At 46.3% G+C, this 15570-nt stretch overlaps 1 protein-coding gene across 2 annotated transcripts in view; it reads left to right on the top strand.

The window, feature by feature from the left end:
- Positions 1-278: 278 nt before the first annotated feature.
- The window catches only part of LSAMP (limbic system associated membrane protein), a 1028525-nt gene continuing 1013233 nt past the window's right edge, over positions 279-15570 (top strand). The window contains exon 1 of one of the 2 annotated variants that reach the window (XM_009675203.2): positions 279-681. In XM_009675203.2, the coding sequence (XP_009673498.1) occupies positions 615-681 (67 nt within the window). In that variant the 5' untranslated portion in view covers positions 279-614. The remainder of the gene's footprint in view (positions 682-15570) is intronic. The other variant, XM_068958854.1, reaches the window with a different exon arrangement.

The raw sequence follows: 15570 nt of genomic DNA on the forward strand, positions 1-15570 counted from the left end.
TGCCTCGAAAAACGCAGTCCTCCTTCACCAAGGAACTTCCCCATGGGGAAGCTGGTGCTGGGGAGGAGAAACCTGAGCCTAGCATGGTTCATAGACCTGTGATCCAAGAGATACGTTTGCAGAGGAATGAGAGCCATATTTCTATAATTTTATATATATATATATATATATATATATATATATATTTAAAAAAGTAAATGATCTAGCTTGCAACACTAGGTGGCAGAGGTGGGATCGCTTCTGCTCTGAGCGCTGCCCTATAAGGCATTGCTTGTTTAAGTACAGTCGCATTTAGTTGGAGCCGCAGGAGCGAGAGACAGAGAGATTCGCTGTGTTTACAGCCAGCGCAGGCTACGGCGAGCATCTAACCTGGCCCCCCTTTCCCCAGCCCTGGAAGGGGAGAGCGGGAGGTTATTTGGGAATCCGGCCACCGTGGGCCAGCTGTCGCCGCGTCGGGATTGTCAGAGCTGCTAGAGCAGAGCTCAGGGAGACTGAAGGGAGACACGAACCCCATTTTATTTGAGGGGAGAACAATTAATAATAATAAAAGAAAGAGAGAAGCGAAGAGCCGGAGGAAAAGGCAGAGGAAGCGGGGCGAGTGAGAGTTCAGAAGCATGAGGACCTACTGGCTGCACAGTATCTGGGTGCTGGGATTCTTCCTGTCCCTCTTCTCCTTGCAAGGTATGTGCCCAGTTTGCTCTCGCAACCTCCTCAAGCCCCTCAAGCACTTGAACTGAGGCTGGTGGACCGAGGCTGGCTTGAAACATGGAGCTGCAAGCTGGATCTGTTTAGATTCCTCTCTCCTCTGCTCTCTTCTTCTCTCTCTCTCCCCCCCCCCCCCCCCCCCCCATCAGGGAATAGCCAAGGAGAGATCGCTGCTGGTGAATCCGATGGTTAGAGGGCACTGCATGTGACTGTGACTGACTTGGCTGCTGTATTTGTGCTTTTGCAGAGGGGGAGCTGGGGGGGGGGGGATGACTGGAAGATTTGCAGAGGAAAGAGAGGTGGGTGAAGGTGGGTACCCTCTCCATCCGCAGCCCTCAGTACTTTGGGTCGCAAGTACTGATGCTCCTGGACTCCTCATCTTCCTGAGGAGATCAGTGTTAAGTTTTGTGTGTGTGTTTTTTGTTGTTTTTTGTTTGTTTTTCGGGGGAGAGGGGTTAGGGGAACCTCTATGTCTTTTTGGTCTGTCTGCAAAAACAGTGTCCTTCCCCCTCCACCAGGAGAAGGAGAAAAAAAAAAAAAGAGGGGGGCCAAGGCAAAGACAGGGGAAGGAAATTTCTTTAGTATGGGGATTTTGTTCAGTGACTTGCCAGCTGGGTTTCTTGCTTTAAGAGCCAAGTGCAAGTATGGGATTTAGTTTGAGGTGATGACAGACATGATAGCTGTTTTTGAGATGCTTTCTGTAAACAGGAGTTAAGGGTTAATGCGTCCCGTGCTGTATGTATAAATACATGTCACATGCACATATAATCATATCCCCTCCAAATCGCAGCTTGTACATGATTTGTGCTCATTCATCCATAGCCATGGTCTTGTGCACACACACTCGCATGAATATAGCCTAGAAGATGAATAAACTCACTGTGGCACACACTGTTCTAGCTCCCTCGCACATGCAATTCCTGGAGTGCCGGTCTTGCTCTCCGCCCCCCTTCTCCCTCCCTCAAGCCTTCTCCTGTGTGCTTTCTCCATCCTGATGACTAGTGTTGGTGGTTGCTTGCACATAAAAACCTCATGCCTGTCCTACTGCACTGCTCTTGTAAGTGCACATGTGCATGCATGCAGGCACACACGTGCAGAGTACATATGTTCTTTATATTCACTATCTGGCCTGCTCCATGTCTTGCACTGCCTTGCATTCACAGTGCGTTATGTACTTGGGGTGTCTTGCTCTGCCTGCCTTCACCATGTGCACACAGCTTTTCTCTTGCACCTTCTTGTGCATATGGTAGTGCATGAATGCAGTACATGCAGATATGCCTTGTCACAGCACTCTTGCTTCTCTCTTGCTTGTACTTTTAGAGTTTCATGTGCACCGGCCCTTTCTTTTGTCCCTACTAAGCAAATTCCCATGTCGGCATGCTGCCTGTCACACACATGCTTTCTGTTGCATGCTCTCCCACCCCTGTTGCTGCTGCATGCGCTCACTCCAAAATCCCTCATGTTCTCCCTGTTTCTTACGTTTACTGAACGCTCCCTTTCACATAGCCTCCCGTCTTGTGTCTCAAGGTTGCATGTGCATGCAACCTTGTCACAAATTTTCCCTCAAATTTGCTTTCTCTAAACCCTGGATTGCAAAACTTGCATCAACACCTTCCAGCTGACTTCCCTTCTGTGAAGGGTCTGTTTCTGACAGGGGAGGAGGAATTTCCCAGCATGTAGGATGTGCAGGGATGAGAGGAGGGCAGTACTTGTGCAACACAAGTAGCTGGTGTCAGCAGTGAAGTTCTGTAGCTTGATGTGAATTTACCTCTGCTTGGGAGGAACAGGCGCAGACTTGGCGAGGAAGATGGACACTGGCAGCTTGCACTGACTCTGCACACCATGCTCGTTGCTCATTTCCTTGTCGAAAGCTGATTGTGTTTGCTCCACACAGTGCTCCCAAGTCACCAGCCTTTCCTGAGTTGTGAGCAGAGGATTGAGACTCTAGCGCAACTGGGAGCTCTTCTAATCTCTTCTACTAACTGTAGTTTTATGCTGGGCCTGGATGCTGTTTTAATTTTACCTTCTGTTCTAGTGAGTTACTATTGCCGCAGTTGTATCAGTCACATCTAGCCTGATTTTGAAGGCATAGGGAAAAAGTCCTTTGAGGTCTGTCTTACCATGCACCTTTTTGCAAGGCAAAGATAATATGGTTGCCCTTCCTGGGTTTTGCAAGGGGATTGGAGAAGGGGGTATGTGTGCAAACCCAGGGTTGCTTTTTCTCCTGCTCCCAAACTTCAGGGGGGTTATAAACCAGCCCTGAGCCATTGCTGCTTCTAGTTTTCTAGCCAGCAGTAGACTTTCCTCCTCAAACCTGGAGGGCAAGAGGATGGAGAAGCAGGAGTATTAGGGCTGCACTGGAGGAGCAGAGCATGTCACAAGCAAGCCTAAGGGTATTTGAAAGAGTTAAAAGGGGTGGGAAAGTATGAGCCCCCCCCCCCCCTTTTTTTTTTTTTTTCCAGCAAGGCTTATTGCAAGTAATTGTTACTCCATTGCAAGCCGTGGTAACAAGCTTCCAGTGTTTCTGTAACCCTGCTGAGTGCAACTGCGTGGAGCTCCTACCCTAAAACACTGCAGGAGTGACTCTCAGGCATTGACCCCTGCTGGGCTGTTTCCAAGTGTTTTCTGTGTGCACAGCCAGTTGAGCTTGTACATTTGCAAGCTACCCAAAACTTGCCTCTGTCTCCTCTTCCCCTTTTCCTTGCTGTCCACTTGGGGGTGCAGCAGGAGCTCCTCTTCTTGCTCTGCTCTTGCACTGGCCACAGAAGAGGGGGTGACAGGGAGCAGGGCGGCTGTTGCTGAGCACAGCCAGGCTGAGACTGAACAGCAAGCAAGGGGTGTGCAGGGGAGGAAGCGCGGTGGAGAGACCTTGGAGCCCCACAGTGCCAAGTGCTGAATGCAGGCTCCCATCCCAGCTCTGGTGCTAGGGCATGTGCGAGCAGCTGCCTGTCACCTGCCTACCTGGGCACAGAGATGAGCTGTGCTCCCTTTTTCCCTTGGTTAGCGGCTCCATATCCTCGATAGCTTTTTTTCTTGTCACTGTTTCCTCAGTTGTGTGGTTCACAATTCCTGTGTTTCCCTTCTGCTCTCTGTTCGGAGGCAGGTGGCTCACAGGTGGGATGGTTGTGCCTCCTACTCAATGCCCCAGCCCTCCTGCCCTATGCAGGCTGGAGAAATAAAGTATCTAGCCACCCCAGCTTTGCTGGTGGGTGGGATTGTCCAGGGACACGCTGTAGCTTTTTCCCTTGCATAGTTTCTTTGCTTAGCTTGGTGTGCCCAGTAGCTTCTGAGGAGAATCTGACTCTGGAATTGGACTCAAAAGCTGATTTTTCTTGTTTTTTTCCCCCTCTCCAAATATGAAATTGTGCATGGGGATGGGGAAGAGAAACAACTTTTTTTTTTTTTTTTTTTTTTTTGCTTTTAACTATTATTACTCTAAATCAACTTAGCTGTCAATATGAAAAGTTATTCTGATCCTCCCCTGGAAGTTTTTATTTAAAAAATGAATACTTTGACAAATCATATGTCTTTCTTCATCATTACTTTATATTGAAAGTCTTCTAAGCAAATGCTTTCCCTTAAAAAAAAAAATAACAGCTGTTTCAAACCAGCAATTTGGGGGGGGGAGGGGGGGCCCACAGGTTGGGACAATTTTTTTAAAAACAAAAACCCCAACCTGTTCTAATCACTCTCCCCATTACTGCTTCCCTTCCACCCCCATGCTCATTGATTAATTGCAGGAGATTGACTTTTGTACCCCTTTTTCTTTATATGCCTCTACAGATAACATAGTGAAGTAGATCCTTTAGGAAAGGACATGCAGAACTAGTCTGCATAGTATGGATGGCATTTATTTCTCATGTATTTTTGAGCTGTTCAAGGGTGTTCATAGATGAGGAATGAGTCTGATGAAAGAAATCATATGAGCATTTGGGTAAGTGGAGTTTGGGTAAATGCTTTAGGTTAGTATGCAGTACAAATGTTATCTGGAAAGTCCTGTGTTGCTTTTTTAATATTTATGGGCAATGTGCATGTGAAAAATGGTACATCTGTTAATGTGCAGGGTCTGTGCAATCTGTATGGATGGAAGCATGGACCCAAGTGTTTCTGTGCTGATATTGTGAAATGGATGGGGAGAAGAGAGAGAGGAGCAGGAATATAGAAATAGAGTTATAGTGTGGTGTATATATGTAACAGTGTGTGGTGGTTGTGATGCATTTGGGTAATGTTTAGATATCACTGACAGGAGAGAAAAGTCTTTTCCCACTCTTTGGAATATACTTTTCTTCCTATCTGTTTCCAGTTGTCTCTGCCTCATAAATCAGGAGATGCATTCCCATCCTGGACTATATTGATGAGGTAATGATTCACTCAGCTGCCTTGCATTCCCTTAAATTATGAAGAAATTCAATACCTAAAACAAAACACTTTACTTGTAGGTTTAAGATGGGAGAGAAGCGGAGAAGGCTTTTTATCTGCAAACAGGGAGCATCAGAAGGACATCCCAAGAGTTTTTCCTAGTCCCATCCCAACACTTGCAGACCACTTGAGTCAATAGTTGCCACCTGAGTAATGACCCATTTCCTCCAGGTGTTATAAATCTTAGCAATCTACTGCCTACTCAGAGGGCTTTATTATGACAACTAGATTTTTTTTAAGTCTTTTTGGTGTCCAAGATCTCCTCTCATGTGAGATTTTTAATAGTCTTGCGATACATACCCTAGTCCCTGTGTTTGTCAGAGCTCCTCTTCAGCTTGTGAGTAGCCATGCATATGCTAGTGGTCTGAGGAGGAGGACATGTATTACTTAAGAGTTGCTCTTTGTATCTCCTTGACCTGCAAGCAATGGAGCTCTTTCTAATCAAGGTGAAGATATGACTGCTGTGATCTTATCTCAGTGACAGAGCCAACACTTTAGAAGTTCAGGTCCTTGTCCTATGCTGGTATGGCATTCCTATAAGGTCCCTTGCCTTGCTGATGTGGCTCATCCCTATCCCTCAGCAGATTTCCTCTGTGCAAAGAGCAATTTTTCTAGGAATGGGTCCAAATGTGATGTCACCCATGGCCATCTGTAGCCGCTGCACTAACTGCTGGGTGCTCAGAGACCTGCAGTTATCTGAGAGACCAGAGTGCTCTGGGAGGCAGGTGAGGCAGGGAGAAGAGCTGGAGCAGTGCTGGTGCTGGGGAGCTCTGGTGCTGCATAATAACCCGTATGCCATTAAATGATACCAGAAAGTGACATTGGATGGTTAAGAGTGAATGGAAGGGTAGCCTCCTTCTCTTGGTAGATTTGAATACCTGATGGGCTTTCTTGTGAAGATGATGAGCTGAGGTTTAAAGGCCTGAATGATCATGACTAGGTGAAATCCTGGAGAAGGGCATCCCAGAAGAGTCTGGGGAAACCTTCTGTGCATGCCTTTGAATACGTGTGCACGTGCTTTGCAAAAGATCGTCCCCTTCGCATACAATGGGGCTGCTGGTAGGATGCAGAGCCCTGCAGTTCATAGCTCTTATAGGAAGCATGAATCTTCGTCTCTTCAGTACCCCTTTTCCTTTAAGCATGTGCCATAGTTTTGTGAGCTCTTCAGACTCAGTCAGCAAAGGCTTTGACAGCTGATGTATGCTCCCTGCTGTCATTTTATCTGGGGTAAAAAGAAAAATATCAAGCACAGCACAGACTGTCTTGTCCCACTCTGATAAGGAGTAGATAAGGGCAAGATGGTGATTGTGTGGGTGAGTGTGTGAGACTAAGCCTTCTCCGTGTGTGTGTGGGGGGGGGGGGGCAGCAATCCCTGTGGATGGTATGGAAAGGAAGAAGAAAAGATGGGAATTAGTGATTTTTCACAAAAATGTGTGAAAATAGAAATCCAGGCTTCATTCTGTGCTATGCTATTGCACTGTGCTGCTTAGGGGAGCTGTGAGAGGGAGGACTGTGGGATCTGGGGTTGTGGTTGATGCTGGAAGCTCAACCCTGCTGTGGCTTGAGCAGCCTGTATCTGTGATATCTCCCCGTGAGTTCCCTCTAGCAGGTTGGGCAGAAGGGACGGTAGCATTGTCCCCCCCATCTGCATGGAGGGAAAGGGAATAACACTGCTGGGGGATGCTGCTTATGCCTCTCTGAGCCAAAGGAGTGTTCTCACCAGCTAAGGCTTGCAGGGGCTCAAAGGGAAGTGGCTTTCTGGCCAGCTCTGGTGCTGATTAATAATTCATGGAAAAATTCTGCATGGTGGGAAAGAGCACCTTATGCTGGATTTATTTATTCAGTTGCCCACCAGCCCAGGACAGGATTTTTCTCTTATCTTCAGCTCTAGAAATATTGGACTTTGAATGGCATTTCCCAGAGGGAGAGAGTTTTGGGGAAAAGGCAAGGATATACCTACTGAGTTAGGGCAAGCTGTTCTAAAAAAAGGTGTTAGCATCAGAAGGTGGACTTCAGGGGGATGGTTTTGGTTTTAAGCAAAGGGGGTTATAATTGAAGGTATGGGTTCACAGTCTGGGTTTTTGAGGTTCCTATATCACTTAAAGCATCCCAAAGAAACTTCTCTGATGGCTTGTTCTCGAAGCAAACTCCTTTGCCTTGGGTCTGCCTCTGCCTGACCTTGGGAAAGCAGTTTCCTCGTTCCTTCCAGGTTTGGTAGCGTTCACCCTCAAAGAGGGTGGTTCCTCTGCCTTTTCTGATGATGCTGTCTTGATTCCTGGGAGAGGGGTGAGGGGGCAGCCAGAACACAAGCAGTAAGAAGAGGGAGGGAGCAGGAAGACAGACGGAAGGCCAGGGACCTCTCCAGGCAGGAAATCAATAGCATGTTAGCACATGGCCATTGGGATATGTGTATGCGATGCGAGTGCGTAATCACAGCTCTTCCCAGCCCCTTAGCACTTGTACTGATGATGGTGGGTTGCAGGCTGAAACCAATTAGTCTTTACAACCTGCTGGGCCAATAACTATTAATAGTCTTCTGTGTGCCCTCTGGCTGCTGAACCTGCTGGGAGCCTGATTGTGTTTGACCCTCAGCAATTGGCCCAAAGCCACGCTATGAGTGAGAGCAAGGGTCTTTCTGGCTGTTAACCTTGCAGCCAGTGCACTGAATTACCTGGCTTCTACTTGTGTGGGTGTCAATGAAGCTGACCATGTTGGATATACAGTTAAGTGTCTGAAAAAAGGAGGGGTTTGCAGATTAGGATTTTCCCCTAGGAGTGGGGGGATTATTCCAAGGGGCATCTGTGAGTTATTTTTTGATGAGTAAATGTGCTTAAAATTGTGCTGTTGTGGGTCCATCTACTTGAGTGCATACATCTTTACCTTGTAAGTCTACTTTGCACAGTGGGATCACCTATAATGCAACGTCCGGTTTTATTCATGCCTGTATATGGGGTCTGTGCATCAAGGCCACCTTTGGCTTTTTGGAAGATGCACATAAGAAATGGAGGCTAATGGTGAATATATATATGTGTATATGTCTGTATATGACAAAGTGCACAGATTGAATGGTAAAGATGCTTGCCCTATGTTAACAAATCTGATTCAGGGTTGTATTTTCTGCAAGGAAGATGCTGTGAAATGTTCAGTGGGTGAATGTAGCATGATTACTGATAGAGATATCTATGAAGCTGTATCTGCCTTTGGAGTGACCATTATTCATAGCAGATTTGCATCCTATCTTGACATGGTAAGAGATTATTGCAATGAGGCAGGGTTACTACTGTGACTTGGCTGCCTCTCCTCATCTTTCCAGTGCCTCAGTGTAAGGTGGTAACTTAGTCATGCTTCAGTCACTTACGCATGAAATGTGGTGTAGAGAGTGGAAAGGACATTTGGTCCTGCACTTCCATGGGTAGAGTGTCTAAGAACAAAAGAAGGAAGAGGAGGAGAGGAGGCGGCTTTCTTGCACATGCAAGCTGCACCATTTTAATTAGACTGACATGCTCAAAAATAGTACAGCCTGACCGAGCCAACCTTGCTTATGTAGCTGTGGTAGTGTACTGTATCAGCAAAGTGTTCCTGGGCTGGATGCAACTTGAAGCAGCAAATCTGCATTTTGGCTGTACCTGCAATACCACAGTATTGCCAGCTTAACTGCAGCAGTAAGGACTCTGTCTAGGGTAGCTGTGTTTTGTCACATGTCAGGTTTAGTTAGGTGAGTACAAGTTAGCAGGATGGGCCTGACTGCAGGCATGCCGTTATGAAAAGTTCTGTACGTGTTCTAGATGCCTCCTGTAAGGGGCAGGAAATGGTAAGACTGGAAGACTCTCTGCCTGTAGCTGGGCCAGTCTAAGGCCTTTTACTAAGAGTAATTTCTCAGTAATTCAAGAGGGGGAAAAAAAAATCTTAATCAAGGTAGTTACACTGGTATAAAAGAGCTGCCTGTAGCAGAGGCCTACAAAGAGAGGGAAGGAGAGGAAGGGCACGGAAGTCAAATTGAGGATACAGACCCCCTTTTCGGATTCTGACTAGCCTAGGTACCTACTGGTGACTGGTTGGTTTGTGATCCAGCACCTAGAGAGCTGCAACAGATTGGGCTGCTAATAATATTAAAAAAAAAAAAAAATCAAATTCAGGCTGCAGCATGAGGTAAATGAGCTGTGGCATTGCCCCAGAGGGACCTATAGCTAAGGTCAGCAGTACAGAATCTTCTTCCTTCTCTTGTTGTCTGCCGTGTGCATACGGGAAAGGGAGAAAAGGCTGTTTTGGCTGGCCTTACTCTGTCCTGATGTGAAGCTTTGTAGCTGCAGGCTTTCTTCCAGGCTTCAAGGGAGCTGTTATGGCCCCTGCTTGTAAATTCTGCTTGTCCTCTGCTGAACCTGAAGAGTTTCTAGTCTCTTTCTGTCTCTTTTCTCCTCTCCTTCTCCCCCCCCCCCAACAAAAAGTGGAATAAAAAAAACCCCGCCAACAAGCAGCCTTAATGCTGAGGTGTTGCCTGAGCTGCTGTGATGAAGGAATGGTAGTGTGAAAGGTGCTACAGAGACAGAAGACCTCAAGCTCCTGCTGTCTTTGCCACGGAGCAAGGAACACTCCTTAGAGCGCTGGCTTTGAGGTTATAAAGTCCTGGGGATGCTATGTAAGAAGAGGCTTTGACATTGTTACATGCGGAAACTTGAGGAGGACCATTATCTAAAAGAGCCCTTTTTGTGGAGCTGTCACCTCTCCTGGGTGCCTTGCCTACCCCACAGATTGCCTAGGAGCTGGCAGGAACCTCAACAGGTTTCTTTCTGAACCTGGCCTGTAGCTCACCAGAAATTTGTTGAAACAAAGTTTTTTGCAGAACGTTTCTTCCTCACGGAACTGGCATTTTCTAATAATAAATTTAAAAAGATGTTTTATTGGAAAAATTCCAACTTGAGTTTTAAGAACAGATTAAGGCATGAGTGCCAAAGGCTTTTCTGCGGTGTATTATCTGCTGTCATAAGATTACATCAAAGTCTCAATTATCATCTAAAACAAAAAAATTCCAAAAATTGTGGGCTTTATAGGTGTGCAGAAAAACCCCAAAATGTAACCTGAGTGCAGTCAGTGACTGATGTCTGCCTTGACTGAGTCTGCAGACAGCTGGAAGAACATCCTCAGAGCTGGATCACCCAGTTCCTCTCCCTGGGGTGTTAGCTCTGACCTCTTCTTGCTAATACCACCTCAGCAGAGGGTTTTTAATGCAGCCAGCAAAGACTGTGGTAGTCCTGGCCCTCTTGACCAAGCAGTCCGATACAGTTGCTGAGGGAACTCATTTAGGGAAATCACTGTTGCTGTCCTTGCTTCCTTGCTGGCCTTGCCTTGGCTCAAAAGTCAGAGTGACCGACTGTCACTCTGTCATAGCCTAATGGGCGTGGAAGCTGAGGAGCATGCATCATGGGAAAGGGTTGCAGGTGGTGGCTTGTGTTGGGTAATGGGTGTTTAATTTGGCTTGTGACCTCTTCTGGACAGACTGGAAACTGTAAAACTGGAAAAACAATGGCGCAAAGTCACTCCAACATAAGTCTTAAAATTCCAAAGATCTCTTCTCCTCTTCCCCTCTCTTTTCTGTTTGGGGTCAGATTTCCTTGAAGGAGGCCCAAGTCACGTCTCTGGGAGGGAATATGCACAGTACAGGGCTTGCATCCTGTGATGAAGTGCCTGGACCAAAGGAGGAGTGGGTGCATGTGTGTATGTGTGCATGGCATGTGCACAGCTCACGTTCTGATCACTGGAATTACAGTCTAGCCAGATAACAAGCTGTTGTCGTTTACAGCACTTGGTTCCGGGCACTCCAATTCCAGAAAGATGTAAACAAAATTAGAGGGAATTCAGAGGATTGCAATGAAAATGATTAAAGGGCTGGAGGGACTGACTTATGAGGAATGCTTGTGAGAGCTAAATATATAGCTGTTTGGCTAAATGACTGAAAAGGAGCTATGCTAATGATCTAGGCATACTGGGAAGGCATGAAGAATTGTCTAGTGTGGACTGAGAGCTAGAAGGTGTTCTCATGAAAGAAAATTTGGAGGGGGGGGAAATTGGCAGGAGAGAAAATATACCTAATGGGAAGGAAGAGATTTGATGGTAAAATAGCCTTGTTAAGGGACGTGGTGGAATCACTGTCGTTTGGGATATCTGAAGTTTGGCTGGGCAGAGCCCTGGAGGATGATCCACGCACGTCAAGCTTGAAAAGACCCCTTGAGGGACAGTCTAGATGTCTTAATAGATTTTTATGCCATCATTAATTTTTGAACCACAGCTAATTCTTCCAGTCTGACAAAGAAACATATTCTTTAAAACAGTTTGCTTTCTTCCCTTGTGCCAGTATCCGCTTCACAGCAGAAATAATACAAAACAGACTCACAAGGAAGTCTTCTGCTCCCTTAACAAAAAGGAAATCCTGGTTATCAACAGCTTAACTCCCAGTCCATCTTCCCTCCCCGCCATGGGCTTTTGGTTCTCATTTGTCTGACAGGTAAGGTAGAGGAGGCCCCTCGGACACCCAACAGGATGAAATCCCAACATCTGTGACCACAGTTCTGTCCTGTCAGCTGTGTTAGGCTCTAAGAGGTTTCCCACTACAACTATATGATATGTATATATCCTTTGGCCTTTCTTTATCTCACTTCTCAAAATGATAGCTGAACAGAGGACGAGTCCCTCCGAGCTCAGAAGCTGATGTGGTTGAGCTCATAGCGTTCCTGGCATGTCACAGGAGCTGAGGCCCAGAGGGACCACCCAGAGTCTGAAGGGAGCTGGGCTGACGGGGGAGGCACAGGTGCAGTATGATGGTTGGAGATGACTAAGTTGATTGGCACAGAGAAAATCAGCCACCTGGTTTGCTCTTACTCCCTCAAGATAGGAAACCAAAAATGAAAGCTAAAGGGGTAGTATTAGTGGTTCTGTTTAATGCTTTTTTGGGAACAGAACAGCCTGAATTGACAGTGACTTTTGTTGTGGTTGCTGTGCTGGCTGGCACCATGAACTTCCAAAGGTAAAAGACATAATGCAATGTAGCATGAGTGAAAGAGCCAGGATACATAATTGGGATTTTCCTGACCGTACATTATTTGTGCTGTGGATGCAGACCCAGAGTTCATCACAGCTTACTAGCTCACCTACAACCTGAGCACATTTACTATGTGAACTGGGCAATCCCTTTCCTGGGCAGGTGGAAAGGAGAACTGTTCTATGCTGCACACAGTCCAGAATAATATGTGTTACTGGATCTTCCCCAGCCTGTGCAGGGTCTCAGCCTGAGGGTCTCAGCAGCACTGCTGTGCAGTACTGGGGAAGATGTAGAGACAACGGAGAATGATTGGAAATCAAGAGTTTCTCAGCATAGGCTTAGCACTAGCCTCCCTATGTGCAAGGTGGCCGCTGGTAACAACATCTCTATGCCGTGCCCCTTGGAAGGGTGGGAGAGCTTGTTAGCTCGGATTTGGTGTAACAGGAACACCACTAGGCTCTGGCTCTGAACTGGGGCAAGGAATACACCATAAGCACGAGTTGAGCCTGCACTGAGCTTTCTGATTTCTCACATTATATCTTCTCTTTAACGAACCAGGAAAGTCCAGGAAAGAATACAAAATTTCCCCTTTGCTTTAAGTAGATTTAGTTTGCTGCATTTGTGCCAGAATGGGAAAACAGGGATATGTGAGAAATTCAGTAAAGACTGAAGAACAAGAGAGGATTGGAGACCCCAAAGGTGGGAATCTGCATTAGCAGAGATGAGTTGCTGCTGGATGGGTAGGATGTGTATGAGTGAAGGCTGACAACTTGAAACACGCGTTCAAAGACCAATGGACCTGGTGTTTTCTAGGTATTATTTAGGCTGTCTGTGTGTGCTTTCACAGTGCCCTCTAGTGGCATAGCTCGTGGAGGGGGGAAAAGAGAGTTGCTACTGCTACCATCAGTTAGAGATCTCTTCTGCTTTGAAAGTGCTAGAATAGATGTTTGGAGCACCCAGGATGAGGGTCCTCCTCTCCTGATTCGCTGAGGAGAGAGGAGTGGGGTGGGAGAGGGATAATTTGTCTAGTAATTGTGTTTGTTGCATGAGGCAAATGGATTCGTTACAGCACCTTTTAATCATTGTTCTGTGGGATTTCGCTAATCTCATTCAACCCCCCCGCCCCAGCACGTTTGTCGCTCCACTTGAGCTGTTGAGGCAGCGTGTTATGTTGCCTCCCTCTTTAAATGGCAATGCAGTGTCAGAGCAGCAGGCGGCCTCGAAATGAATTCCTGCAAGGGGTTGTGCAGCGCGGAGCTGTGGGGTTGCTCTACAGACGAGATGGTGTGAACTTTAACTTTGCAGGGAAAGGAGAGACCAGGACACTATAAGAAAGAGCAAGATTGGTGGTAGATTCGTGGTTGTATTGCTATGTGCAGAGTTTTGGGGGGCTGGGGACCTTCAAACCCAAAATCTAAAACAACCTAAACATCCCTTCTCTAAAATTCCTGGTCTAGAAAGCTAAAGGCAGCACTGTTTAAAGGCAAGGTAAACAGAAAGGGAAAATCTTCACAAACAAAATAAAGTGGTGTTTGTTTTACTGTTATTCACAGGGTCAAAGAAATGAAAGTGATTTGAAGTTGTTTATTTAGTAGTCACTTTTTTTAGTAGTCAGAGAAGGTGCTGTGGAAATGATCATGCAGATTCACATTCTCTGAAGAAGTTTCTGTTTCAGTATATATTTATTAAAAACTGGTGCTGGTAAGGATTTTTCACAGGTAGGATGTTCTTTCTGTTGGAAAAAGTGGAGATTGATTTCATTCCAGTGCAAGGTGAGCCATCCAGGTCTATGTTCCCACTCCAAAGTAGAGCAGGAACTGGAATGTGGTTATCCTGCAGTTCAGGAAGCAAATTAATCCCTCTGATTTGGAGATATCTTTTCTCTCTGTCTCCCTTCCCCAAAAGACAGAGAACTCAAAGTCATATTTTTAGCTGCCATACATAACCCAGCCTGACTGTGTGAGCTCTGTGACATCCACTGTTCAGTGTGGGACTCGCACTAGTTGCTACATAAGAGCTGAACAGGAAGATCTGCGCCTGCCGCACAGGCACAGAAGAAGCTCACGCTGCCAAAAGGCACACGAGCGCCATGTCTCTCCGCTTTGGCTTGGTGCACTGAGGGCCAGGCTGTTGAGAGCCCCCGCAGTGGACAGGCTGGAAGTGCTATGTGGTTGAGGGTGGCAGAAAGGCAGAATCCTTGCAGGTACTGCAGCAGGCGATGCCATGGGGACAGTGCAAGGGGGAGAAAGGGTGAGGGAGGAATAGCCCTGTCATCATGGTGGTTCTCAAGCTCTTTAGGGGGGTCTGGGGTGGGATTCAGCTGGCTCATTAAACGTCAACCAAATATGCTAGTTTCTGCTCACTGCTGCTGCATTGACTTTATGACCAAAATGAGAGGCCAAAGGGGTTGTTTTGGCAGAACAGAGAAGCCCAGTGGCTTTCATGATGTCTACCTCCTGCGCTCGGGTCATACCCAGAAGGTATGACCTAAGGTCTGCTGCAAACCATGAGCTCAGCACCTAAGCTGAGGTTTTGGTCTGTGGCTTTATTTGTTGTTGTGGAATGGAGGTTTACCAGATGCCTCTCAAATGACTTTATTTTTTTTTTCAAATTGCAAAATAAGGAGAAAAGATGGTTGCCAGGGCTATTTGCTTGCTTTAGGTAGAATGGGTATGAAGTCTCTAATCCAATTTCAAAGAGCGGAAGCTTGGACCTGGATTTGCACTGCTTCTATCTAGGAGATTTAAAGATCTGTTGCTTGCTTGCCTTTTTTTTTTTTTTTTTAATCCTGTCTAACACCTACTCCAGCTGGAGGCAAAGACATTTCCAAAGTGGTGCATTTCTGCAAGAGGTGGGGGGGGAATGGGTTGTAATGCACAGGTGTCTTGACCAAAGACAGTCCTGCACTCCTGAGTGAGCTCCTTTCTGCTGCTGCTTTGAAATGCAACTCATTCCTAATGGGCCTCTTCCTTTTGTCAAGGGTATTCCTAACAGAGGATCTGCCATCCTCCCCATGATGAGAGCAAACTCTTCACTGGGTTCAGATCCAGGGCTTTGGATTGCATAAAGATAGCTGGGCACATCGTTTAGCTTGCAGAAGCAATAGAACTGGTGATAGCACGCAAAAAGCAAAGCATCTACCTGGATCCTATAGTGTCTTGCAGCGCAGGCTGGCAGAAGAAACACTTTTTCTTTCGAGTGTAAACTTGAGCACCTTTGAGTTGCAAATGATGAAGAGACAATAAAACACACATTGCCGCTTTCACAGAGACCCTTTAAAACTAGAACTGCACTTTCAATTAATTCTACCATATATGGCCAAAGTTGACAATGCATAAAACTTTGATAATTTTACATTTTAAAAATGTATCTGAAAGTCATCTTTGTACATTTTCACTGAAAATTTCATGAAT

The sequence above is a fragment of the Struthio camelus genome, chromosome 1, assembly GCF_040807025.1.
Source record: "Struthio camelus isolate bStrCam1 chromosome 1, bStrCam1.hap1, whole genome shotgun sequence".
NCBI lineage: Eukaryota > Metazoa > Chordata > Aves > Struthioniformes > Struthionidae > Struthio > Struthio camelus.